General features: G+C 53.2%; 2 protein-coding genes and 1 long non-coding RNA gene across 4 annotated transcripts in view; 1 reads left to right on the top strand and 2 right to left on the bottom strand.

The window, feature by feature from the left end:
- Positions 1-27,315, bottom strand: part of LOC309355903 — a 143,426-nt gene that overhangs the window by 109,089 nt on the left and 7,022 nt on the right. The gene's annotated exons all lie outside the window — the stretch shown is intronic.
- Positions 1,526-14,640, top strand: SPAG7 (sperm associated antigen 7). Its single transcript, XM_081887044.1, has 7 exons — positions 1,526-1,681; positions 5,309-5,376; positions 5,497-5,585; positions 7,257-7,341; positions 7,464-7,553; positions 11,100-11,256; positions 13,481-14,640. The coding sequence occupies exons 1-7, from the start codon at positions 1,594-1,596 to the stop codon at positions 13,603-13,605; spliced, it is 702 nt and encodes a 233-aa protein (XP_081743170.1). The 5' UTR covers positions 1,526-1,593; the 3' UTR covers positions 13,606-14,640.
- ENO3 (enolase 3) lies at positions 16,683-26,565 on the bottom strand. Its single transcript, XM_081885188.1, has 12 exons — positions 26,433-26,565; positions 25,063-25,149; positions 24,832-24,927; positions 24,169-24,227; positions 23,000-23,069; positions 22,774-22,907; positions 20,767-20,989; positions 19,348-19,545; positions 17,901-18,102; positions 17,690-17,798; positions 17,388-17,446; positions 16,683-17,008 (listed from the first exon to the last, which is right to left on the bottom strand). The coding sequence occupies exons 2-12, from the start codon at positions 25,145-25,147 to the stop codon at positions 16,939-16,941; spliced, it is 1,305 nt and encodes a 434-aa protein (XP_081741314.1). The 5' UTR covers positions 25,148-25,149; positions 26,433-26,565; the 3' UTR covers positions 16,683-16,938.

Below are 27,315 nucleotides of genomic sequence, written 5' to 3'. Positions count from 1 at the left end.
CCTGGATCAGCCCAAATGCCCGCCTGGGACCCAGCACTGAATGTGGGTTCAGCAAATACCCGAAAGGAAAGCCCCCCTCCACCTTCCACAGGGGAACTCGTTCGGTGGGGTCGACTCTGGAGTAAATGTACGCAGCCCTGCAAGCGAGGGGGGTTGGGGCTTCAAGGGGGCTGGTCAAGCGAGCCTTTAGCAGATACTGCCCTCCTCGTGGGCACTCCTGTCCTCTGCTAGGTCTCAGCCCCCCCATGGCATCGTGGGTTCTGTGCAGCTTTGGGGGAAGCGGTTTTGCTGCAGCCCAGACTGGCAGCGCCTGAAATGCACTAGCCGGCCTTCCCGGGCTTGGTGCCCTCCCAGGTGCCCCAGGGAGAGCATGGCAGCGGGCACGAGGGGATGTGGTCCACCCCCATCACACAAGGCTACCCTAAGGGCAAGAAGAGGGGGGAAGGGGCCTGTTGGGTCCAGCCTCCTGGTCTCCTTTCATGCCCCAGAGGGGAAGCCTGCAAGCTGGATCTGACTCTAGGAGCCCCTCTACCTTCCTGTGGGTTCCAGCACCTGGGACTGGGGACCCTCACTGCCTGGGAGCCTCCAATAGCCATCTTCTCCATGAATGTGTCCTGGCATCGTAGAACTGGAGGGGATCCCCCAGGGTCATCTAGTCCAACCCCCTGCAAGGCAGAGATGATTTTTTTCTAACCCAACGTGGGGCTCGAACGCACGACCTGGAGATCGAGAGTCTTACTCCCCCCAGCTATCCTGCCTCGTCCAACCCCTCTTTCAAAGCCGTCCAGGGCACTTGGAACTCAGAAGCTTCCCTGACGCTCCTAGCGAGGCTCGTCGCCCACCCAGGACTCTGCGGGTCTCAACCTGGGGGTCCCCAGATGTTGTTGGACTACAACTCCCATCATCCCTGAGCTCTGGCCTGGCTAGCTGGGGGTGATGGGAGTTGTAGTTCAACCACATCTGGGGAGGAAGCCCTCCAAAGGGGTGGGGGATTATCGCTGCGAGGAGGGCCGTGGGCTGAGCGGGTGGATTGGGCCCTGATCTCGCCCTCCTTCCGCGCTCTAACCACTGCGCCACCCTGCCTCTCCCTTTCCCCAATGCAGGCCGGTCGGGGCAGAGACCTCGCCCTTCCGAAGGGGCGTGGCTAGCTGGAGACCCTGCGCATAGGCCACGCCCACGGAGCCCCACAAAGGATCCTCCCCCCAAACAGGCAGAAGTTCAACCGGGAGAGCGAGTGGCATTTCCGTCCCCTTTAAGGGCGCCTTCCGAAGGGGCGTGGCTAGCGGAAGACCCGCCCCTGCGCCTAGGCCGCGCCCCCACAGACAGAATTTCAACCGGTAGAGCGGGCGAGGTCTCCTTTCCCTTTAAGGCCGCCCCGCCCCTTTCCCGACAGTCCCCTTCCTAAGGGGCGTGGCTAGCGGAAGACCCCCGCCCCCAACAGGCAGAAGTTCAACCGGGAGAGCGGGCGGGGTTTCCTTCCCCTTTAAGAGCTCTTCGCCCCGCCCCTTTCCCGTCAGCCCCGCGCGGCGCCGTCGTCGTCGTGACGTCACCGCGCTGGCTCCGGTGGGCGGGGCTTCCCGGCGGGCGGCCAAGATGGCGGAGCTGGACCTGCTGGGCTCCATCCTGAGCTCCATGGAGCCGCCGCCGGCGCTGGGCGACCGGGAGGCCAAGCGGGCCAAGGGTGAGGAAGGACCCAGGAGTCCGGGAGGGGGGAGGGAAGCAAGCGCCGCCTCCCCTCGCAGGTAGACTGCGCCGCCCCCTGGAGGCTCCGCCAGAAGAGGCCCGCGGGCGCATGCGCAGCTCCGGGACGGTGACGTCAAGGTCGCCGCGGGTCAGGCTAGATGACCCTGGAGCCCCTTCCGTCCCTGCAAGGCCCGCTGTCATCGGGGGCTGAAGACACACGATCCCAGCTGCCCCCTGGCTCCCCCCCCCAGCAGAAGGAGGAGAGCCCTGCAGCCGGATGAGGCCCAAAGGGGCTCCCCATAGTCCGGCCCCCTGACCTCCCAGAGGCTGACCAGGGACCCCCAAAGGGGAAATGAAAAAGGGGGATACACAGGAGATCTTGGGCTTCTCCCTGGCCGCGTTTATCGTGTTTTGTATTTTAGATATCTTTGTTTCAAATTAATAATAATAATAAATTTTATTTATACCCTGCCCTTCCCAGCCAAGACTGGGCTCAGGGTGGCGAATGCCAAGTATAAAAACAATTGATTAGAATACAGGGGTACCTTGGGTTACATACGCTTCAGGTCACAGACTCCGCTAACCCAGAGATAGTGCTTCAGGTTAAGAACTTTGCTTCAGGAGGAGAAGAGAAATCGTGCTCTGGCGGTGCGGCATCAGCAGGAGGCCCCATTAGCTAAAGTGGTGCTTCAGGTTAAGAACAGTTTCAGGTTAAGAACGGACCTCCGGAACGAATTAAGTACGTAACCCGAGGTACCACTGTACAGCTTAAAAAACAAGATTCAAGTACAACATTAATTGAGTGTTGCAAGTGTTTTTGTCCTGTGTTTTGAGATTATAAAGTGTGCTTTATGGAGAAGAGTTTTGCAGAGTGGATGGTACATTTGGGGTTTGGGAGAAAAGGCAAGCGAGAGGCCACACGACAGGCGTTTAGAAAATTGCCGAGGGGCCTGGAGAAAGTGGACAGGGGGAAGGTTTTCTCCCTCTCTGCTAACATGGGAACTCGCGGGCACCCGAGAAAGCTGAAGAATGCTGGGAGATTCGAGACAGAGGAAAGGAAATCCGTCTTCACGCAGCACAGAGAGACTGTGGAACTCCCTCCCTCAGGAGTCAAAGAAGATAATAATAATAATAATAATAATAATAATAATAATAATAATATTTATTATTTATACCCCACCCATCTGGCTGAGTTTCCCCAGCCACTCTGGGCGGCTCCCAATCAAGTGTTAAAAACAATACAGCGTTAAATATTATAAACTTCCCTGAACAGGGCTGCCTTCAGATGTCTTTTAAAGATAGGATAGCTGCTTCTTTCCTTCACATCTGATGGGAGAGTGTTCCACAGGGCGGGCGCCACTACCGAGAAGGCCCTCTGCCTGGTTCCCTGTAACTTGGCTTCTCACAGGGAGGGAACCGCCAGAAGGTCCTCAGTGCTGGACCTCAGTGTCTGGGCAGAATGATGGGGGTGGAGATGCTCCTTCAGGTATACAGGACCAAGGCCATTTAGGGCTTGAAAGGTCAGCACCAACACTTTGAATTGTGCTCGGAAACGTACTGGGAGCCAATGTAGGTCTTTCAGGACCGGTGTTATGTGGTCTCCCAGTCACCAGTCTCGCTGACGCATTCTGGATTAGTTGTAGTTTCCGGGTCACCTTCAAAGGTAGCCCCACATAGAGCGCATTGCAGTAGTCCAAGCGAGAGATAACCAGAGCATGCACCACTCTGGCCAGACAGTCCGCGGGCAGGGAGGGTCTCATCCTGCGCACCAGATGGAGCTGGTAGACAGCTGCCCTGGACACAGAATTAACCTGCGCCTCCATGGACAGAAGTGACCTGCGCCTCCATGGACAGCTGTGAGTCCAAAATGACTCCCAGGCTGCGCACCTGGTCCTTCAGGGGCACAGTTACCCCATTCAGGACCAGGGAATCCCTCCCACCCACCCGCCCCCTGTCCCCCCAAAACAGTAGGAATGAGGGAGAAGCATCTCAAGGGCTCCTAGTAGCCACAAAGGCTCCATCCTCCCTCCACGGCTGGGGGTAGCATTGCCTACTGGGAATTGCAGGAGGGGGCAGCATGGATTGGTGCCCCATGCCTTGCTTTGGGGCTTCTACGGTCGGAGCATCTGGTCAGCTGCCATGAGAGTGGGATACTGGACCTGGTGGGCCTGATCCAGTGGGACTCTCCTCCCCGTTTCCTTCTGTAGAACTGAACTGCTTCTGGAGAGCTGGAAGGTCTACGGTTTCTCAGTTAGCAAGCGGCTGGACCAGTGGTTCTCAACCTTTTTTGGGCCATGCCCCACCTAAGCCTCTCTAAAATCCTGGTGCCCCCTCCTGTGACATATACCGGTAATTCTTATTATTCAGAAAGTGAACTGGTATTCACGTGGATGAAGCCTGAAAGGCCATTAATAACTCATTCTCAAATTGCTCCCCTTAAAAATCAAATTGCCCCACATTGGGAACCGCAGGGCTGTCCCTGCCCCTGAGTGAGTTGGGATCTGGCCCAGAGGCTGCCATCTTGGAACCAGGAGCAAGTGATCCCTTTCTGGGATCCCCCAAACCACTCACGCACCCCTTTCTGGGAATGGAGTTGAGAGATGACCTAACCTGGGGAGAAAACAGCAAAGACCTGATGAAGAGAGCACAGCAGAGGTTATATTTTCTGAGAATCCTCCTGGAAAACAATCTCTCAAAGAACCTGTTGATGGCATTTTACCATTGTACTGTTGAGAGTGTATTAACTTATGGTCTGTGCGTGTGGTTTGGGAGCTGCACGGTGGGGAAAAAACAATGCTGTCCAGGGTTGTAAAGACTGCGGAGAGAATAATTGGGTGCACTCTTCCCACCTTGGATGAAATCTACGCTTCCAGGTGCCATAAGAAAGCTGCAGAGATAGCGCAGGACAGTGCGCACCCCGGAAATGATCTCTTTCAGCTTCTGCCTTCTGGAAGAAGGAACAGGGTTATAAAGACCAGGACTAGCCGCCTGAGAAACAATTTCTACCCAAATGCGATTTTGGTTTTAAACGCAGTGTAAGGAGTCTGTATGGCAGTATTTTGTATTTTAAAAATGGGGTATCAGAGTTTTTCGGGGGCTAACGAGGTTGAGATCGCTGGGATAGCAGGCTTGTTGGTTTTGAATGTCTTAGGTTGTTGTTGTTTAGTCGTTTAGTGGTGTCCGCCTTTTCATGACCCCTTGGACCAGAGCACGCCAGGCCCTCCTGTCTTCCACTGCCTCCCGCAGTTTGGTCAAACTCATGCTGGTAGCTTCGAGAACACTGTCCCACCATCTCGTCCTCCGTCGTCCCCTTCTCCTTGCACCCTCCATCTTTCCCAACATCAGGGTCTTTTCCAGGGAGTCTTTTCTCTTCTCATGAGGTGGCCAAAGTCTTGGAGCCTCAGCTTCAGGATCTGTCCTTCCAGTGAGCACTCAGGGCTGATTTCCTTCAGAATGGAGAGGTTGGATCTTCTTGCAGTCCATGGGACTCTCAAGAGTCTCCTCCAGCACCAGAATTCAAAAATGTCTTAGGTAGATTTTTTAATTTCTTTGTTCTGTATGGGACAATGACAATAAAGATTATCGTATCGTATCTCTCCTCTCTCTCTCTCTCTCCTTTCCCCAGAGCAAACAGCACAGCTGAAGAAGCTTCAAGAGCAAGAGAAGAGGCAGAAAGTCGAGTTCAGGAAGCGGGTGCGTCCTCTGCCCCCCCCCCGGCACAAGTCCCCAATTTGCAGGCAAGTGGGGACCAGGGACCACACTGGCTTCCTCTTCGCCTGCTCACAGCTTCCTCTCTCTTCCCCCGCCATACAGATGGAGAAGGAGGTCTCTGATTTCATCCAAGATAGCAGCCAGACTAAGAAAAAGTTCCGGCCCATGAACAAGATTGAGCGCAGTATTCTGTGAGTCCACTGGGGGGGGCAAGGGGGGGAGGAGAGGGAAAAGGTGCCGTTGCAGCTGGGCAGGTGAAATCCAGCCTCCAGGATACCTTCAGCATACCTGACCTTGGCTTGGTTTCCGGCTTCAGGACGGCCTGAACAGATTGGAGAACTGGGTGAATTGCGAATTTTTATTATTATGGTCACAGACCAGATCCAGCTCACTTACAATATCAGGAAAATCATAAAACACAACAGGAATGCATTGAATTGCAGTTGGGTATAACAGAGACAATGCAGATATAGCGGCAGTTTAAAAAAGATATCACTAATGATCACTAAAATATAACCTAAAATTGTCATTTAAAACCTTAACCACTTTGGTAGTGCAGCTTGTTCCCTAAGTTTTATGGCAGTCACACAGAATTTGGCCACCCTAAGCGTGATCTCTGGATCGTTGTCCTCTACCAGGAGTTTTAGACATTGAAGTTCGGACCCATTTGGGGATTTTTGTATAACAGGAGTGATAAATACCGAGCAAGTATCCCCGTAGAAACGGCAGCGTAACAAGACATGAGAGACAGTTTCTGCCTCCATCGAGCCGCGGGGGCAGACTCGTTCCACGTATGGGTTACCCTCGAATCGGCCCAAACTGGGTGCAAGTAGCAAAATGAATTTAAATAGGGGCAAATGTAAGGTTCTGCACTTAGGCAGGAAGAACAAGATGCACAAATACATCTTGTACCTGGCTTACTAGCAGCACATGTGAAAAGGATCCAGGGGTCTTGGTGGACCACAAGCTGAACGTGAGCCCACAGTGTGATGCAGCAGCAAAAAAGGCGAATGCCGTTCTGGGCTGCATCAACTAGAAGCCTAGTGTCCAGATCAAGGGAAATCATATCACTCCTCTCTGCTGCCTTGGTCAGGCCACACCTGGAAACCTATGTCCAATTCTGGGCAGCACAATTTAAGAAGGATGTTGAGAAGCTGGAATGTTTGCAGAGGAGGTTGGAGCAAGAGGTTCAAGGGTCTGGAAATCAAGCCTTGTGAGGAACAGTTGAAGGAGTTGGGGTGTTTAGGACAGGAGTTACGATGGCCATCTTCAAATATCTCAAGGGCATTCGCAAGGAAGATGGAGCAAGCTTCAAGTGACGCTGAGGTCCAGCGCCGAGGGCCTTCTGGCAGTTCCCTCATTGCGAGAAGCAAAGCTACAGGGAACCAGGCTGAGGGCCTTCTCGGTGGTGGCTCCCGCCCTGTGGAACGCCCTCCCATCAGATGTCAAAGAGAAAAACAACTACCTAACATTCAGAAGACATCTGAAGGCAGCCCTGCTCAGGGAAGTTTTTAATGTGTGACATTTTGATGTATTTTTAATCTTTGTTGGAAGCCGCCCAGCATGGCTGGGGAAACCCAGCCAGATGGGCGGGGTACAGATAATAAATTATTATTATTAATAATAAGAAAGGAGATTCTGACTAAACATCAGGAAAAACTTTTCTGAGTGCAAGAGCCCTCTGACAGCGGAAGAGGCTTTCTCAGAAGGTGTTCACCTCCCCTTTGTTGGAGGCTTTTAAACAGAGGGCAGATCGCCCTTCGTCTGGGACGCTTTAGCTGCGATTCCTGCATTGCAGGGGGTTGGACTAGATGACCCTTGGCACCCCTCCCAACGGTGCAATTCTCTGATTCCCATTGTAGGCACGACGTGGTAGAAGTCGCAGGCCTCACCTCCTTCTCCTTTGGTGAAGAGGAGGAGTCCCGATACGTCATGATTTTCAAGAAGGCAAGTGGGAGATCCGTCGCTGTCCCCCTTTCACCCTCTTGGGGGTCGCTCCCCATTCCTCTTCTCTGCCCCCTGGAGAGGCCGTGTTCCCGTTCTGACCGCCCCGCCCGCCTCTCTTCCAGGAATTCGCCCCCTCGGACGAAGAGCTGGACGCCTACCGCCGGGGGGAGGAGTGGGACCCCCAGCAGGCCGAGGAGAAACGCCGGCTGAAGGTGGGCAGCTTTCCTCTAGGGGGGCAGGGTTGGGGCTGTCGGGCCAGGATTGCAGTGCCACCCTCGGAGGAGACGCCACCCCGGAGTGCTCCTTGAAGGATTTGCAAACTGTGGAACCAGAGATCGACACCCCAACACGTAAGAACATTAGAAACTTGGATTTGGAGGCAGCTATGCGGATATGGAATATGGGATGCGGGTGGCGCTGTGGTCTAAACCACTGACCCTCTTGGGCTTGCCGATCAGAAGGTCAGCGGTTCGAATCCCCGCGACGGGGTGAGCTCCCGTTGCTCGGTCCTAGTTCCTGCCAACCTAGCAGTTCAAAAGCACGTCAAAGTGCAAGTAGATAAATAGGTACCACTCTGGCGGGAAGGTAAACAGCGTTTCCGTGCTCTGTTCTGGTTCGCCAGAAGCGGCTTAGTCCTGCTGGCCACATGACCCAGAAGCTGTACACCGGCTCCCTTGGCCAGTAAAGCGAGATGAGCGCCGCAACCCCAGAGTTGGTCACGACTGGACCTAATGGTCAAGGGTCCCTTTACCTTATGCTTCTAAATACCAGTTTATTTAGGGTGGGAGAGGGATGCTCTGAATGCTTTGATCCTGCTTGTGGGTTTTCCATCATGGGTCCCTGTGAGGAGAGAGAGAGAAGAGATGCTCTTTGCTTAAGGATGCCTCCTGCACTCTCTTTGCTGCCTCATCCTTTCCTGAGATGTCCAGCCATCGGGCCCGGCAGCCAGAACATCTCCCAAGGGACTCCCTGTGTAGCGTTTCCAAAGCAAGGAAGGATTGGACCCTGATTAATAGAATACACATAAGGCTTGACCAGAAAAACTCTGGGAGGAAGTGCCAATAATAATAATTCCTCTCCACCCTCCGGCCCAGGTCGTTTTATTCACAAAAGAACTTTTTACACAGTGTTCATAAGAATCAATAAGATTTACTCTGAGCATTTCAAAAACCCCACGTGGGACAAAGTTAAAGTTAAAACTACAAAGAAACTATTTCCTACTTGAGTATGCATACATAGTTCAGAGTAAATAAAAGAGGAATAAAAGGAGGAATGCATTCAGCAAAACCCCGGAGGTCATAAACAGGAGAGGCAGAATGGCAGTATTTGCCATCTCCTTGTGAACTCTCTTCCTGGCCCTTAAGATCTATCGAAAGATTAACAAACTACATCAAAGTAACCTACTGTCTTTATGTACTGAGGATGCCTGATGAAGCAACTGGCCTGTGTCTAGAATGCTTATATGTGCCTGTCAGGCGTAGAGAAAGCAAATGGCAGAGATGCAGAGGCTTGTGGGATTTGATCAGAAACTATTGTCAATGAATCAAACCCAGTCAGGGCAATGCTTTCATTGCGGACACAGTGGCTTGCTCCATGTTTCATCATTCCTCATAGCAATCCCACCTGACCCCCACACTCTGGATATCTGCACCCCTGCCCTTTCTCTGCCTCTCCTGGCAGCAGCGGCAGGCGGACTGTCTTCCCCTTCTTCTAGCATTTCCCTGAGGGGAAGGAAAGGCCGCTGGGCTGCAGAGTGCAGTGGCTAGAGCACGTCCAAAGCCCTCAGCTCCGTCACGTGGCCCAGCTGTGCCCCTAACTGGACAGGGGCAGCCTCACTTCTGCCTATGCTCTGGTAACCTCTAGGTTAGATTGCATGTGTGGGGCTGCCTCTGAAGACGGTTCAGAAACGTCAGCTGCTGCAGGATTCTGTGGCCAGGTTTCAAGAGGGCATGATCCTACGACACCCACCCTGGCCCGACTGCGCTGGCTCCCCCTTTAAGTGCTGGTTTCGACCTTTCAAGCCTGTAAAGGACCACAACATCGCAAGGGCCACCTCTCCCCATATTTACTGGCCCAGACTCTGTCCTCCTGTGTGGGCCGCCTCCATGAGAGGTCTGGAGGGCGACAACACGAGAACGGGGCCTTCTCTGCAGTGGCTCCCCATTTGTGGGATGCTCTCCCCAGGGAGGTCCGCCTGGCGCCTTCATTATGCACCTTGAGGCGCCAGGTGAAAACGTTCCTCTTTAACCAGGTTAACGTCCTTCCAAAGGTCTCAGGGCAGTTCCCCAGATGTGGTGTTTTCATACCGGAATCCTCCCTGTGATCTTTTTGGGGCTTTTTCAAAAAAAATTATTGGTTTTCAAAAATAAAACCCCATACATCTTAACAGTACTTAATCCAATCTTAGTAACATTGTTAAGTGACTTCCTCAAATCCCCCTGGGTGAATTTCACTGTATATCATTGTAACAGTTTTCCAAAACCAATTTTCTCATAAAAGTAACTTAATCACTTAACATCTTTCTTTGTTTTCATTTTGACTTTAAACATATTGTTCTCTAATGTCACATATTTTAAATCCCAAGCCTATCTGATATTTGCAAGTTTTTCCAAAGAAGTTATCTTAACATATTTAACTAAATAGTCTTTGAATTTCATCCATTCCTCCTGGTACTCCTCCTCCTTCAGGTCGCGGACTCTTCCGGTCAGGTCGGCTAGCTCCCAAAAGTCCATCATCTTCCTCTGCCATTCCTCCACTGTTGGGACTTCTTGTGATTGCCAATTCTTAGCTAGTAAAATTCTAGCTGCAGTTGTGGCATACAAAAACAATCTAACATCTTTTTTGGGCTGTTCCAGTCCTATTATTCCAAGAAGAAAGGCCTCTGGTTTCTTAATAAATGTATATTTCAACAGTTTTTTCAATTCATTCTCAATCTTCTCCCAGAAGTCTTTCACCTTGGGGCAGGTCCACCACATGTGATAAAAGGTACCCTCTTCCCTTTGATCTTGGGAGGAAGAGCGGCACGTGAAAAGAAGGATGGACGGGTCCAGGATGAAGCAGCCGCTGTGACAAACACACCACGCAGGCCCCATAAATTTGGCTACCGGGACAAATCGCTTGCCCTCTCCAAGCGCCGTGGGGTGGGCAGGTGTGGGGCTGGGAGCTGCTTCCATTAACTTAATTTGATTTTGAATTGATTTTAGAATGAATTGATTTTAGAACGCTGTGTTACTTTTATTCTTGTCCGGCTCTGAGTCCGGCTTTGGCTAGGGAGGTCGAGATATACCGTATTTTTCGTTCTATAGGACGCACATTTTCCCCTCCAAAAATTAAGGGGAAATGTGTGTGCATCCTATAGAGCGAATGCAGGCTGCGCTGCTAAGCCCAAAGCCAGAACAGGAAGACGGAGCACTGCGGAGGGCTCCGTCTCGCTGCTCTAGCTTGGGGACGGCTGCGCGCAAAGCCTCTGCAGGGCAGTGGGGCGCTGCGCTCCAAAGGCTTCAGGGATCTTTGAGGCTGGCGTGGGGGAAAGCAGCGCTTCCCCCCACCGCCAGCCCCACAAGCTCTGGTGAATGTACTTTGAACGCACCTTGATTTAGAGGGGGAGAGCAAGAAAAAAAAATTTCCCTGTTCTCCCCCTCCTATGGTCCAGTGCGTCCTATGGTCCGGTGCGTCCAATGGAGTGAAAAATATGGTAAATAAAATTTTATTGATTATTCCCTTCTGTCTCTCGCCCCTTCATGGCTTCTGCCCCGCAGGAACTGGCTCAGCGGCAGGCGGAAGAGGAAGCCCTGAAAGGCCCCACGGTGGTCAACCCCAACACCGACTACAAGGACAAGTACAGCCACCTGATTGGGAAGGTGGCTGCCAAGGACGCCGCGCACACCATGGAGGCCAACAAGGCCTACGGCTGCGGTGAGTCGGCAGGGGGTGGGTTGACTCTCCTGGTTGGCTCCCCCAGACCCAGAGGGACATCCGCAGCAAGAGCAGCCTGGACTCGCCCCTCCAGGGCACCCCCAGCTGTGCGCAGGGTGCTATCCCTCAAGAATCCTTGGGTCCACGGCACCCGCGGGAAACAATCTCCGGGCATCCCCCAGCATTTTGGAGCACGGGTTCCTTCTTTCTTGCTCCAGTGTGGTTTTCTCTGAATCCCTACCTGCTGAGACCCTCCCTGCCCACGGACTGTCTGGCCAGAGTGGTGCATGCTCTGGTTATCTCCTGCTTGGACTGCCATGCGCTCTATGTGGGGCTACCTTTGAAGGTGACCCGGAAACTACAACTAATCCAGAATGTGGCAGCCAGACTGGGGACTGGGAGACCACATAACACTGGTCTTGAAAGACCTAAATTGGCTCCCAGTATGTTTCCGAGCACAATTCAAAGTGTTGGTGCTGACCTTGAAAGCCCTAAACGGCCTCAAAGGCCCAGTAGACCTGAAGGAGCGTCTCCACCCCCATCGTTCTGCCCGGACGCTGAGGTCCAGCTCTGTGGGCCTTCTGATGGTTCTCTCATTACGAAAAGTGAGGTCACAGGGAACCAGGCAGAGGGCCTTCTCGGTGGTGGCTCCCGCCCTGTGGAACACCCTCCCACCAGATGTGAAGGAAATAAGCAGCTATCCTATCTGTAAAAGACATCTGAAGGCAGCCCTTTTTAGGGAAGCTTTTAATGTTTGATGCATTACAATATTTTAATATTTTGTTGGAAGCTGCCCAAAGTGGCTGGGGAAGCCCAGCCAGATGGGCAGGGTATAAATAAAAAAATATTGTTATTATTATTATTAACGGCACCAACTTCTAGCCGGCTGAGCTATATCCCTTGTAACAACCAGAAAATAAGGATACGGATTTGTGGTAGGAAAAACAGCAAAGGGGGTAGTGTAGGGGGGATGGGGGGGATATAGAACCGCCCTGAGATCTACAGATATGGGGCAGTAAACATATTTAATAAATATTATTATTATTAATAGAAGAAGAAATGTCTTTACACAGCACACAGCTGAACTGTGGAACTCCCCAACTTGGAGAGCTTTAGAAGAGGATTAGACAAATTCATGGAGGAAGAGAGAGCTATTGATGGCTGCTAGCTGCAATAGCTATTGCTCTGTCTGTATAGTCAGAGGCAGGGATGCTTCCAAGTACAGTACCAGTTGCTGGAAACCACAGGAGGGAAGAAAGTGCTCATTTGCTTGAATCCTGCTTTGGGGCAGCAGGTTGGCCACTGTGAGAACAAGATTCCGGGGTCGATGGGCTCCCTTGGGCCTGTTCTTAAACCATGAAAGAGGAGGGAAAGCGTTGCAGACGGAGCTTTAGAGCAAATAATAATAATAATAATAATAATAATAATAATAATAATAATAATAATACATTTTATTTATACCCCGCCCTCCGCAGCCAAGACCGGGCTCAGGGCGGCTAACACCAGGTATAAAAACAACTGATTAAAATACAACTTAAAAAACAAGATTAAAATACAACACTGAAATGCAGAAACTCATTTCAGCAGGATCTCAAAAACTTTTTAGGGGATGAAAACGCCGAGTCTTCACCAAGGCCAACTGTCCAGACTGGTCCTACATGGGCCAGAAAAAGCCAGGGAAGTCCCCAAATAGGAGTTCCATCACGGAAAGGAAAAAGGAAAGAGGGGAAGGGATCAAATTGATTCCAAGCTAAAGGCCAGGCGGAACAACTCTGTCTTACAGGCCCTGCGGAAAGAAATCAGATCCCGCAGGGGTCATGAGACAGAGCGCTCCACCAGGCTGGAGCCATCACTGAGAAGGCCCTGGCTCTGGTTGAGGCTAATCTGACTTCCTTAGGGCCTAGGCTGTTGCTATTTATGGACCTTAAGGCCCTCCACGGGGCACTGAGAACATGGTGCGCCTTCCGGGTGTTGGGAAATGTAGTCCAGAACACCAGGAAGGCTCTCCACCTTCTCAAGGCCTGCTCTGAGAGGCTCCTGTGTTCTTCAAATTGGGCTGAATTGGGCCTTCGTGGTTGAGCTGGCCGATTCTCTGCCTTTTATTAAGTCTTTTTCATAATATGACAAAAAAAAGACCCACCTGAATAAATGCAGAGTCCTCTCAGAGGTCGATCTTTGCCAGGCTGGCGAATTCTTGACGTCCCCCATCCCTCTCCCCTCGCAGTTCCCGTCGCCAACAAGAGAGACACGCGCTCCATCGAGGAGGCCATGAACGAGATCCGGGCCAAGAAGCAGCGCCTCCGCCAGACCGAGGACGAGGGCCCCACTCCGCCCGCTAGCAGCTCATAGGGATCGGGGCCGCCAGCAGCGGCCGGGCTTGCTCCCCGCCGGGTGATTTCAGGGACTCGCCTCCAGAGCTGCTGCTGCTGCTACTTCTGTGGAACCCACCTGGGGGCTCCCCCAAAGCGGATTAGGAGGGGGACTCCCACGAAACATCCCTCCCCCTCCTCCCTAGGTGTACCCCAGCCCCTTTGAGTAGTTGACCCCTAGCCTAGGGTGGCGTTTGCGTGCCGGCAGGCAAGGAGGCGGAGGAAGTTTTGTAAAAGTTTTTATCTTCTGCGTGTGAGAAAAGGGGCTGAGACGATTGTAGCAAGGGGCGAGTGTGTTAAGAGAATAAATAATATATCCCCCCCAAAAAACACCACCACAATTCCCTTTTTGTGTGCTGTTCAGACCTCCAGAACTGAAGTTGCCCCTTTTATTCCTGTAGTGTGCTTCCCCCACCTTGCACTGAAGCCCCCCACCCTTACCTCTCTCCCCCATCTTAAAACTCCCCTCCACCCCCGTTTTTATTACCACTGTAGTACCACTCGCATCCACCAGAGAGGGCATCCCTCTGAGCTGCAGTACTCCCTGCATCCCACCAGGGGGAGTTGCAGTGCCACGGCCAACTGGAAGACTTTAACAGGGTGCAGCACAGCGGAGCCCCCTTTATGTGGGGTGGGAGGGCAAAGGGGCCCGTTTGCCCCCGTGTCCGCATTGCGGGGAGGGGCCCTTGCTGTATTTGACAAGAGGGTCCCTTCCGTCTTTGGGGTGTCGAGGCCAAAGCCTAACTGTCTTCCCTTTGGATCTTCTCCTAACGTCCCTGCCAGCTCTGGAGTTTTTATTCAGTGTGTAAATATTTAAGAAATTCTGTTTGCCTGCCTTCCCGCTATGGGGAGCCGATGCCCCCATTGCACACCCCACTCCCTGCTCCCACGTGTCACAGGCTCCCAAGGGGGCCTGGCTGTGTGGATGCTGGAGCCGGGGAGACGCCATCAGGGGTGTTTGGGCAGAGGGCTGTATATGTGTGTGGACAACATTAAATGCTTGTTTTGGACGCTGTCTTGCCTCTGCCTTTTCTCTGTCTCGAGAACTTCATCACAGCCCCATGGAAGCTTTTGACATTTGGGGGGGCAAGTTTAGAGGGGAGGTAAATAAGCGCTTAAAAGTGTATACGACCACTCGAACTCAGGGCTGTTCAACGAAGTTTGTGGACAACAGGTGCAAGGGTATAGTCAGGTATTATATATGGTGATGATGATTTGTTAGATTTATATCATGGGTAGGCAAACTAGGGGCCGGATCTGGCCCAATTGTCTTCTCAATCCGGCCTGCGGACGGTCCGAGAATCAGCCTGTTTTTACATGTGTAGAATGTGTCCTTTTATTTAAAACGCACCTCTGGGTTATTTGTGGGGCTTGCCTGGTGTTTTTACATGAGTAGAATGTGTGCTTTTATTTAAAAGGCATCTCTGGGTTATTTGTAGGGAATAGGAATTCGTTCATTCCCCCCCCCCCAAACAAAAATATAGTCCAGCCCCCCCACATGGTCTGAGGGACAATGGTCCGACCCACGGCTGAAAAAGTTTGCTGACCCTTGATTTATGTTCGTCACCAGACCTCACAAGAACAAATGGATAAGTGTAATTGGGAATCTAGGGACTTTGCTGGTGCAAGATGCAAGGAAGTCCCCCGGCTGAGATTGGGGGTGGGGTGGGGATGTCATCTGTGGCCCTTATCCAAATGTGGGACCCCCACCGGTCCCAGGCCCTGTGCATCTCTCCATTTCATCCCTTTCTAGACCGCCTTTCCCCCAAAGAGCACAAGGCATGAGATTCATATCCAGTTCTGCGAGGTGGTTTAGGCAGGGAGCACCAAAGGTCACACCCTGTGAGGTTCATTGCCGAGTGGGGATTCGAACCCAGGTCTCTCCCAAACGCCATCCGGCACTCCAACCATTGCATCTCGCTGCCTGTGGGGAGAGTCAAGAGATTGCCACCTCCCTGACTCAGGTGGCCTTCACAGGGAGTTGGCAGCGGTGAGGAATCTACCTAGCTCCATATGGTCCACACTGACGGTAGCTCTGGCTCTCTCAGGGTTCAAGCAGGGAGTCTCTCCCAGCGATGCCAACGGGATTGAACCCAGGATCTTCTGCATGCAGGGCAGCAGCCCTCCCACCAAGCTGCGGTTCCTTAAAACGAAGCCAAGGGGCTAGTCCTCCTGGTTCTTTAAACAGGAACCCTGGAATCTTGCCTGTGGTCCGTCTCACTCAGTACGGCTTACAGTGACTGGAAGCAGCAACTCCCCAGGGTTTCAGGCAGCCTTCTGCATGCCAGGCAGGTGTTCTAGCAGCCCTTCTAGCAGCTCTTTGCCATAATGGATGCCACCGCAGGACTCTGCTTGACATTAAATCGCCCCCATCTCTGTGGGCCTTGTTGGCTTATGTGAGCCCCATTGTGACCCCGTAGCCTCTGCTAATCCCAGTCCATACGCGTCAAGAGTCGGCTACCATAAGTAGCCGACAAGTAATTTCATTTGTGTGTGCAAAGTTACTGAGACCTAGAAACTTGGAGCCCCAACTTCAACCATTTCCTGCAAAGCCTTCATTCAGAGAGGAGGACGGGGAGATAATATACAGTCCCAAACCAGTTTGAAGCCCATATTGTATGTTGGTTTCATAGTTTTTGACCTGGGAATATATTGCAAATCATGACGTGTGCTTGTGTGCTGCGCAAGAATTTGATGCAGTGCAAACCGTGAAGCCAGCCAATGCCTCTGCTTATTTCAGACATCATGATATCGCAATATACCATGATGTTTAGCAGGTGATGTATCCCAACATTGCCCAGCCCTGGCAGAGTGATGGGGGGAGGCGAGAGGAGCCCGCCTGAAGCACAAAGGGGAACTTGGCTCAGGGGCAGACTTGGCGCTTCCCAATTTCACTGGCACCAAACTGGCACACCTGCCTTCCGTTCTATTCTTGCACCACCCTCCCAGTGTGGCTGAACCGGCCGCGCACCCCTAAATCCGCCTCTGCCTGGCTAACACGCACACATGCACCCCGTCCCGTTTCCGACAAGACGCAAAGAAGGGCCCTGACGCCGCTTGCTCTGGCACAACGGCCTTGTTTATTCGCTGCCCCGAGATGGGATGGTGGGGCAGAGGCTCCTCAGCTGCGCTGCCAGGGCCTTTGCCCAGGACCCGGAAGGGGGAAACGAGGAGGGGATCCAGCCAGCCCTGGCCAGTGGGGGGCGGTGTTGTGGAGCCGCCTTCCAAGGAGAGGAGAGCAGGTGGAGGGGGTCTCTTTCTCCCTGGGGTTCCCTTGCCCCCCTGGGGTGGGGCTGCAGGCCAGGCGCTGCTTCTACTTGGCCAGAGGGTGGCGGAATTTGCGGCCGGCAAACACCGCTTTGTCTCCCAGCTGCTCCTCGATCCTGCAAGTAAGGGAGACGAGAAGCAAGATCAGTGCCGGGTCTGGAAAGCAAGACTCTGGGAGGAACAGGGATGCTTAGCTTGGAGAAGATACAGGACCCATCTCAGATACCTCAAGGGCTGCTGCTTGCGAGATGGAGCAAGCTTGTTTTCTGCAGCTCCATAAGGGAGGACTCGAACCCATGGCGTCAAGTTACGAGAAAGGAGATTCTGGCTCAACATCAGAAAAAGCTTTCAGAAAAAGCTATTTGAATGGAGCCCCTTGGAAGATGATGGGCTCTCCTCCCTTGGAGGTGTTTAAGGAGAGTTTGCCATGGATTCTGGAGCTGTGGTTCTGGGTTGGGCTGGATGACCCCTGGGGGACCCTTTCCAGTTCCTCACCTCATCAGCTGGTTGTACTTGGCCAGACGCTCGGAGCGGCAGGGAGCTCCAGTCTTGATCTGCAAAACGGCACCAAAGAGATTGATGTATCGATTGGCAAAACATGCACTGGGCCCTGTGGACGCATCGCTCGGGACGCCTTGTGAGGTTTAAAACCCGCACAGTCCCACCCCCCAGAATACATGAAGGTGCCCTGAATGGGGAAACAGGCCGAGGAAGGGAAAGCGTCCTAAAATGGGGAGTTGTGGGGGGGATACTGGCACCCTCACTCCACCGGCTGATCCCCACTCTGGTCCTCTCACCTGCCCTGTGCAGAGACCCACGACCAAGTCAGCGATGAAGGTGTCCTCAGTTTCCCCGGAGCGGTGGCTCACCATGACGCCCCAGCCGTTGCTCTGGGCCAGCTTGCAGCTGGGAAGGAAGGAGGAGAGGGTTTGGGGGGTGTCCCGGGAGATCCTGCCCCTGCCGCAATCGCCCCTCCCCAGAGGACGCCCTGCCTCCCCGGACACTCACGCCTGGATGGACTCGGTGACGGAGCCGATTTGGTTGACCTTGAGCAAGAGACAGTTGCAGGCCTTCTTCTCCACGGCCTGCTGGATTCGCTTGGGGTTGGTGACGGTCAAGTCGTCGCCCACAATCTGGATTTGCACCTGCGTCAGGAACTTGGACCACGTCTCCCAGTCGTCCTGGTCAAAGGGGTCCTCGATGGAGACGACTGGGGCAGCCAGGTGGGGAGGGAAGGAATGGCGTTACAGGCCGGCACGCCCCCAGGCATCTCTCTCCCCGCTCTGCCCCACGCCTCCTGCCCAGAGCCCTCAGGCTCACCTCCCGGATGGACAATAATAATAATAATAATAATAATAATAATAATAATTTATTATTTATACCCTGCCCAACTGGCTGGGTCCCCCCAGCCACTCTGGGCAGCTTCCAACAAAACACTAAAATACAATAACCTATTAAACATTAAAAGCTTCCCTAAACAGGGCTGCCTTTAGAGGTCTTCTAAAAGTCTGGTAGTTGTTTTTCTCTTTGACATGTGGTGGAAGGGCGTTCCACAGGGTGGGAGCCACCACCGAGAAGGCCCTCTGCCTGGTTCCCTGTAACTTCACTTCACACATGGAGGGAACCACCAGAAGGCCCTTGGCTCTGGACCTCAGTGTCCAAGCAGAACGTTGGGGGTGGAGATACTCCTTCAGGTATACTGGGCCGAGGCAGTTTAGGGCTTTCAAGGTCAGCACCAACACTTTGAATTGTGCTCAGAAACGTCCTGGGAGCCAGTGAAGGTCTTTCCCGGTGTTATATGGTCTTGGCAGCTGCTCCCAGTCAACCCACTGGGGCTGGAGGAGTGAAGAGAGAGCCCCTGGGCATGCACAGAGAGCCTGTCCCTCGCCACGGATGTGGGAAGCAGTCCAGGTAAGGAGCTAGGACGGCCACTAAGAGCGCAATGCTAAGCGGGGAGTTCCGCAGAGTTACAAAATGAGATATTTCAAAAGAGAAAATGGACCAAGACTGGAAGGTGTTTAAAGGATACTTGCAAAATCATATTGAAAAACCAGAACTCCTATTAGAATAAACAAGTTCCGTTATAAATGCTCAAATACTAAATAAGATGGATAACAATGTGTAACAGAAAAAGAAGCAGAAAATTGTTTTAAAGTATGTGAAAGAAAGTAATAGAAGTGGAAAGAAACTGCAATTGAGTTTACCCGAAGGGTGGGGTGAGGGGTGAGGGATGGTGGTGGGAAAAGGAAGTATCTGTGGGATTGAGTGTGGGTATGTCTGAATATTCTTAAGGATTGTATGAAATGTATGTTTGTATATTCGTAACATGTATGTATTAATGTTGAATTATTTTAATAATGAAAATTATTTAAAAATTAAAAAAAAGAGATATTTCAGTGGGATCGGGGCCCCTGGTTTTTGTGTCACCCGGAAGCAACTTGGCCGTCTCTCTCACCAGGGTAGTTCTTGATGAAGCTCTGGTAAAGCTCCCCCAGCTTGTCGCCGGAGATGTAGCGGTTGGGGTCGTCGGGGGACTTGAAATCCAGGTCGTATTTGCCCTTGCGGAAGAACTCGGAGGCCGCCACGTCCATGCCGATGACCACTTTGTCCGTGTAGCCGGCCTTCTCGATGGCGCTCTTGAGGAGCTCCAGGGCTGGCAGGGGGAACGGGAGGAGAGAGTGAGTGAGAAACTGGGGGCGCCCCAGTACAAAGAGCATCTCTGCCCAGGGGAGAAAGCCCAAGAGCAGAAGCAAAGCCCAAGAGCCCTTCGCTTCAGGGGGCTCCCAGCAACTGAGATACAGAAGCCTTGAGAACATAAGGAGAGCCGGCAGGATCAGGCCAAAGGAGGCCCATTCGGTCCAGCCTCCTGTTCTCACAGGGGCCAAACAGGCGCCCGTTACAGGAAACCCACAAGGAGGATTTGAACACAAGAGCCTCTCTCTTTGAACACCCTCTCCCCTCCTGTGGTTTCCAGAAACGGGGATTCGAATTCAGGGCTTCCTCTGGCTTTTCAGACAGAGCCATGGTGGCTGGGAAGCCCTCAATCGCCCTCTCCTCCAGAAATTGGTTTCCTCCTCTTGGAAATCCATCCCTGCCTCCGGCAGTTTTACTCCGCAACAGGAGAGCTTTCTTTTCTCCCCACATTCACCTTCCTCAGATGCCCACGAGAGGAGGAGGAAAACGATTCTCTCTGCATAATTCCATCTTATATTTTTAGTTGCAGTTTTGTTCATCTTTTTAAAATATTGTTTTATAGATTCTAAATTCCGCGTTGATTTGCCAACCGCACAACTTGCTGCAATTGTGAGATTTGACTCATTTCTAGTTGCTGTTTCGTTAATTGTTTTATAGATTGCAACCGTTTTATCAATCATTTGTTAATGGTTTTATGTGATGCATTCGCAATGCGCTATTATGTTACGGTTATTTCTTGTCTTAAATGAGATTCATTTGCCTGAAAAGTGGCATAAAGAAACACAATAGATCAAATCATCTTGTGGCCTCTTCCTCGCCTTTCCTCTAAAGCCCCAAATCTGCCCCCTTCCTTCACAGGGGAGTCTCTGCCCCCTCCCTTGACCTTTCGGGCTGCCTTTTTTTCCATGTCCTTTTTGAGGCGAGGCAACCAGAACCGCCCACAGTATTCTGAATTTGTCTGCCTGGGCCTTCAGCCGTGGGCTCCTTCCCGCAGGATGCTGACCCTTGAGGGTGAGCCCAGCGGTATCTCCCTGCTGCCCTTTCCCCGAAGCTCCGGTTACAGCCGCCGAGCTAATTCCGGCCGTGGCAGCGGCGTTTAAAGGGCGAGGGTGGCGTGAAACCCTAACCCCGCTGCCTGCCACCCGCTAAAAGTAGCCTGCCTCCTTGCCCAAGGAGCTACCTTCGTTGTTCTCCAGGATGTTGGGGGCGAAGCCGCCCTCGTCGCCCACGTTGGTGGCGTCCTTCCCGTACTTGCTCTTGATGACGGCCTTCAGGTTGTGGTAGACCTCGGCCCCGATCCGCATGGCCTCCTTGAAGTTGCTGGCGCCCACGGGCAGGATCATGAACTCCTGCATGGCCAGCTTGTTCCCAGCGTGGGAGCCTCCGTTGATCACGTTGAAGGCCTGGCGGGGGCAAGGGGGGGCAGGAGGAAGGGGTCAGGATCCGTCCCAAAGACTGCCAGTCTTCAGGATCGGGACGGGTGGCCTCCCAGAGACATCTCACAAGCTAAAGGGCACAGCCTGAAGAACTCTCTCTCAATATATCTATCTATCTATCTATCTATCTATCTATCTATCTATCTATCTATCTATCTATCTATCTATCTAGATAAGATAGATATGGCATAATTTCATTTCTCCTGCAAATCTTATTTTTTTATGCAATCATTTTTATTAGTTTTCAATTACAACGAGCCAATAATAGCCTCTTTAAACAATGCCAAATTATAATGCAATTAGCAATACCAATAATTCAGATGACAAATTAACGTATTGGCCTGAATATAAGCCGCACTCCCCCCCCAAAAAAATTCCGGCCATGGAAAGCTAAAGTGTGGCTTTAATTCGCAAACTTACAAAAATTCGTGACCTTACAATATCGCTGCTGAAACAGACAGACAGTAAAACGGAACGGGTCTGAGTGCCTGTGGAATTTTAGGGGAATGGCTTATATTCAGGTATTGTCTTATTTCTTCTTCCCCCCCCCCCTGAACTTTAATTTGCAGGTGTAGCTTATATTCAGGCCAATACAGTATACAGTTTAGGTCCCTGCCCCAATGCAATAATTGATGATTTACTTTATTTCTGCATTCCAAAATCTTATAAACTCCAATTGCGCTCCAGTCAAAATAACAATCCCTTATATCGCAACTGCAGTTTTGACGAATTCCATTCGTATTGGCACATTAAACGATTTATACAGCTACAGGTGAAGCGTTCAAATTCTCTCCTTGTGTGTGGCAATTATTCTGTCCTCCTGCAAATCTTAGTGCCATTAGCATGTCTGCAAATGTCCAGCTCCGTTAAGAACATCGGAAGAGCCTGCGGGATCAGGCCGGGGGGGGCCCAGTCCAGCCCCCTCTTCTCACTGGGAAGCCCCCCAAGCAAGATTCAAAGGCGAGAGCAACTCTCTCTTCCTGTTTCCAGCAAAGGGTCGCAACTGTCTCATCTCGAACCCTGACCCCATAGAGACTCTTGAGATCAGGGCCCTCAACCATCTTTGACACCCCCCACCCTGCCAGCCCCCTCCCCAAAGACAGAGAAGGGAGGCGCTGGGCTTTGGGGGTGGAGGTGGGGGGCTCCAGAACCACCCCCCACCTGGCAGAGCCTTATGCCTCCTTGCCAAAGCCCAGAACCTCCCTTCTCCTTTTTTGAGGAGAAAACACAGGAGATGGGGCTGGGGGTGTCAAATCTGGGCCTTGCTCCCCCCCCCCCACTCTGCACAAGAAGGTGGGGGCAGCAGGTTCCTGATCGAAGATCTCTTGCAGCCCTCTTGGTATGAGAAGATGGGCCACCCTGAGAGAGACCCTTCCTTCTCAAAAACAGGGTGTGTGTGGACTCGTTAAAAAATAAATAAATATCTTATTATTTGCAAAGGGAACCTTTGTATCAGCTGAAAGCCGATAATCCATTTGGAGCCGCAATGCATCTTTGCACTAATTATTATTATTATTATTATTATTATTATTATTATTATTATTATTATTATATGCCACACTTCATCCAAGCATCACAGGCCAGTCTACAGCTTTACAGCTGATATTCTTGGTCTTTTTTGCTACGTTTCCCCTTTGGAGTTGCTGATATATTAATCTGATCCAGTCCTCTGGGGAGGCTGCGCTGCACCCCCCAAAAGAGAGGGGCCTTGGCTCCAGACCCCCCTGCCCCGCCCCTCCCCGGACACTCACTGGCACGGGCAGAATGAGGTCCTTGTTGCCAGCCAGGTCTGCGATGTGTCGGTAGAGGGGGATGCCCTTCTCAGCGGCGCCCGCCTTGCAGACGGCGAGGGAGACGCCCAGGATGGCGTTGGCCCCAAACTTGGCTGTGGGGAGGAAAAGATGGGGTGCTGGGTGAGGGGCTGCGGGAGAAGTCAGTGGGGCAGGAGGGGGCGAGGTAGAAGAGGCCCCCACTTACATTTGTTCTCTGTCCCGTCCATCTCCAGCATCAGCTTGTCGATTTTCTCCTGCTCCACAACGCTCAGCTTCTAAGAGAGGAGAGAGAAAAGGGCACCCGTTTGTTTCCCAGGAATCCGGGTTCGAATCCTGGCCTGGCACCTTCCCTGCACGGAGGTTGGAAGTCTGATAGGGAAACTCAGAGAGTCTTAAGGCGTGTGGGCCAAAAGTTAAAAGGAGCCAAAGGTTGGCAGACCAGATAGAATCGTATGGTTTTACCCCAGGGCCATCTATCTATCTATCTATCTATCTATCTATCTATCTATCTATCTATCTTTTGCCTGATGCATAACTCAAACCCGCAACCCTGAGATGAAAAGTCTCACACCCTACGGAGTCTCTCCACTCTCCTCACCTGAGAAACAAAAAGCAGGGCTGCAAAGGGGAGGCTGCAGCACAAAATTTTAAACTCAGAGCATATAGAATAATAGAGTTGGGAGTGACACCCCCCCCCCCGCTGGTCATCTAGCCCAACCCTGAGAGACCCCCCTTCCTTCCCTTAGGATTTCCTTCCCCAGTTCCTTTCTGCCCAGCTGGCCTCTCCTTCCCACCCACCAACCAGTAAGAACCCAATGAAACTGGGAATAAATGGGGACGGGGGGGGGGATTGGGTCCCATAAAATGCCTTTGGGACAAGGGTTTGGGTTCTGTTTCTCCTTTTTGTTTGCGTCTCACCACGTTTGGGGCACTTATAGTTATGTGCTTTTTGAACTTTCAATAAAGATGCTAAGAAAAAGGTTTAATAAATAAAATAATAAAAATAATTTAAAAAGGATTCCTGCTCCTGCTCCTGCTGGCTTGCTCAGTTAATTGGGGGGTGTCCTGGTTTCCTGGGGAGTCCCTGGGGGCTCTTTGACCCGGCAAGGTCCTGGTCCTGGGGGCAGGGGCTTTGAGGGTGTTCTGTGGGGCTGTGGGAAAGGGCTTCTGCCCCCCACCCCAGAACCCAGCTTCTCTCTCTCTTTCTCTTTATGTCTCTGATTCCTACCATTTTGCCTTCCTTGTGGGGGGGGGGGTTGGGCTAGATGGCCCTTGGGGATCCCTTCCTACTGCACAGTTTGGAGACCCCAGAGCCCAGCGCTGCTCAGGGGGACCGTCCCCCCACAAAGCCCTGCCCAGGTCCCACCCTCTCACCTTCTCGATCAGGGCGGGGGCGATGGTCTTGTTGATGTGATCGACGGCTTTCAACACCCCTGTGGGCAGAACGGACGGGTGAGGGGGCGGAGGGGTGACCCCGCAGGAGAACAAGCACACTCCCACCCACACTACCCTAAACATGGGGCAGAATCAGGGCCAATGGGGCAGAGGAGGAAAGGAAAAGCGAAGAGAAGAGGCTTCTGGGGCTTGGAGCAGGCGGGTAGTTCTACGGTGGTGCCTCTGGAGAGGGTGCAATGGAAGAGAGGAGCCGGGAACTGGGCTCTTGGGTCTGGCCAGCAGCACTCCCTCCAACTCCACATCTGGCCAGTTGCCCCAAGGAAGGCCGTCACCCCAAGCAAGGGGGCACAGAGAGATGGCCTGCCCCTATCTGGAGGCAGGAAGCCCCCACCCCTTCCCTGAACCCTGGTCCTTCCAGCCCTTGCAGGCAGCAGCCTCCCAAAGCCCCTCATGGACATCAAGCCGTTCGTAACCGTCCAGTGGCAGGGAGTTCCGCAGATCCACAGCACATCTTGCGTGCAAAGAACTTAAAAGTGTTGTTGCCACTTGGCCCCCCTTCCCTTCCTCAAAATCTTGATGTTCCCTGGGGCACCGACTCGCACCCCCAACTCCGTGAGCCGCCACGTCCGGGTGACCCCTCACCTTTGCCCAGGTACCTGCTCTTGTCCCCATCGCGGAGTTCCAGGGCCTCGTAGATGCCGGTGGAGGCACCGCTGGGCACGGCAGCCCGGAAGTGACCTGGAAAGGAGGTCAGAGAGGAGGGTCAGTCGGGTGCCAGACGCCCAGCACCCTCCCTGCCCTCCTTGGCTCCCTCCCCCCAAGAGAACATGCCCTGCCCTTGCCCACAGGGGCTCCCCTGCCCACACGGCTCACCCTTGGCTGTCTCCAAGTCGACTTCTACCGTGGGGTTCCCCCGGGAGTCGAGGATCTCGCGAGCGTGGATCTTCTTGATAGACATGCCTGGGGGGGGTCAGAAGAAGAGGGTCAGTGGGGGTCAGCCAGGCCTCCTGCCTCCCAGCGCCCGCTTCGCCCTGGCAAAGTTTGGGGGGCTCAACTGCCACAGGGATGCTTTAACTGTGATTGGACAAGATGTCCTTCGTGGTCCCTTTCAATTCTACGATTCTACAAGTCTATGAACCAGGAGGCTGGTCTCACACTAAGAAGGGGAAGGATCAGGCCCAAAGAATCTGGCCCAGCACCCTGTCCGCAAAGGGTCCAAATCCCCCATAGAAGCGAGGAATCGAGATAGACTGTCCCTGGAGCTGGAGGTTCCACAAGAACATCAGACGGTCCCGGGTCAAAAGGGACCCAATTCGGTCCAGAATCACAGGGGCCAACCAGATGCACATTATGGGAAACCCAAATCCAGGATCCGGGTGCAAGAGGAACACTCTCCCCTCCTGGGGTTTCCAGAGGCATATCTGCCTCTGACGGGGGAGAAGTGTGCAGGGAGGCCTCTCCCAAGCAGCGTGGGGCAGTGGTTAGAGGGCCAGACTGGGACCGGGGAGAGAACAAGTCCGATTCTCATCTGTGGGTGTCCTGGGGCAAGTCGCTCCACCTCACAGGGGTGTTGGGATTAAATGAGCTCCTTGCAGGACCAGGAGGCGTATCAGTGCCATAAATGCATAATTGCAAAACCAGCAATGCTTCGGCTGAGAGCGCCAAGCCCACCGGCCTGGGACCCTCTTCCTCCACCCAGGGACCCAGCGCTGGCAGAGAGGGGGAAGGGAAAGATGGAGCAGCTGCCAGGATTAAAAATAGAAGTGCCCCCCCCCATCTCTTCTGGTCGCAGGGAAATGTCACAGGGCCTCTGGCTCAAGGCAGAAAAGAAGAGCAGCTGGTGTCTGGGGGCTACAGGCTTGGGGAGATGGGGGGCCCTTTCTGCGCCCCCCAAGAGACACGCTCCACTCTCATGCCTCCTCCAGGGACCTCCAAAGTGGCGCCCCCCACCCACCCTCCCCAGGAAGGCAGCATTTCCTTGATCCACACTGCTAATAGCCCCAAACGCGGAGAGAGGGTTTTTTGGGGGGGGGTGGGGGGAGACTGAGAAATTCTGTGCAAAGGAGGGCTGGCCCCATTCCTTCGCAGAGAGACCGTGAGAGGCAACGGAGGGTGGCTTGGGTGCCCCCCTCCCCTAGTGGGACACCCAAGGTGACCAGGACACCCGCTTGCTGGCCTGAGGGTCCCCCCACCCGCGGCTCCTTCCCCCCACCCTGCTCCAGAAGGGGGCCCCACTGGCTCACTTGCGTAGGGCTGGCTTGGGGGTCCTTGGCTGTCGCTGGGAGCTGCTGACAGTGCCCAGGCTGGGGGCTGACCCCCTGCCTTTATACCCGGAGGTTGCGCAGCTCCGCCCCCCAGGGCCCAGTTAGGGACTGTCAGCAAAAGCAGGCTGGACAGAGCGAAAATCTGCGGCTCAGTCTCTCTGAATCTCAGGGTCAGGTTTGAGCCCCACATTGGGGGCCAGGTTCCTGCAGTGCAGGGGGCTGGGCTGGGTGACCCCCAGGGTCCCTTCCAGCTCTGTGGTGCTGTGAGCCCGGCAAGCGCTACGCAGCCAGAGGGAACAACCCTCCTGTCCTGGCCGTCCCCTGGCATCCCCTGACTCATCCTGGCCCCTCTGTGCATCCAGCAGCTGTGGGGCTGGGACCAGTCCCACAGATCCAGACTGGGCAGCAAGGACGGGGCCAGGTGTCCCCAGAGAGACTCCCGGGATGCTGCTTTCTCTAGGCAGGAGGATGGAATGGCGCTGGGGCCTGGCGGGCCTCCCCTCAGCTCCGTCTGGTGGCCCAGCTGTGCCCCTAACTGGACAGGGGCAGCCTCACCTCTGCCTATGCTCTTGTAACGTCCAGGTTAGATTACTGGCCCGACTGCACTGGCTCCCCATTCAAAGTGCTGGTTTCGACCTTTAAAGCCTTAAACCAGGCATAGGCAAACTCGGCCCTCCAGCTGTTCTGGGACTACAACTCCCATCATCCCTGACCGCTGGTCCTGTTAGCTAGGGATGATGGGAGCTGTAGTCCCAAAACAACTGGAGGGAGGGCCAAGTTTGGCCTTGCCTGCTCAGGACCGCAGTACCTCAAGGACCGCCTCTCCTCATATGAACCCACTGGGAACCTGAGATCATCTGCT

Source organism: Podarcis melisellensis (assembly GCF_964234715.1).
Source record: "Podarcis melisellensis genome assembly, chromosome: 13".
NCBI classification, from domain to species: Eukaryota; Metazoa; Chordata; class Lepidosauria; order Squamata; family Lacertidae; genus Podarcis; species Podarcis melisellensis.
This window is presented reverse-complemented; position numbering and strand designations above follow the sequence as displayed.

What these genes read in the sequence shown, in the direction of transcription:
- ENO3 (XM_081885188.1), bottom strand. Translation starts at nt 25,147, where the DNA reads ATGTCTATCAAGAAGATCCACGCTCGCGAGATCCTCGACTCCCGGGGG. An exon ending in CGACTTGGAGACAGCCAAGG is followed by an intron (nt 24,928 to 25,062) that starts GTGAGCCGTGTG and finishes CCTCCTTTCCAG; the next exon opens with GTCACTTCCGGGCTGCCGTG. An exon ending in CCCCCGCCCTGATCGAGAAG is followed by an intron (nt 23,070 to 24,168) that starts GTGAGAGGGTGG and finishes CTCCTCTCTTAG; the next exon opens with AAGCTGAGCGTTGTGGAGCA.
- SPAG7 (XM_081887044.1), top strand. Translation starts at nt 1,594, where the DNA reads ATGGCGGAGCTGGACCTGCTGGGCTCCATCCTGAGCTCCATGGAGCCG. An exon ending in ACGTCATGATTTTCAAGAAG is followed by an intron (nt 7,342 to 7,463) that starts GCAAGTGGGAGA and finishes CCTCTCTTCCAG; the next exon opens with GAATTCGCCCCCTCGGACGA. An exon ending in AGGAGAAACGCCGGCTGAAG is followed by an intron (nt 7,554 to 11,099) that starts GTGGGCAGCTTT and finishes TCTGCCCCGCAG; the next exon opens with GAACTGGCTCAGCGGCAGGC.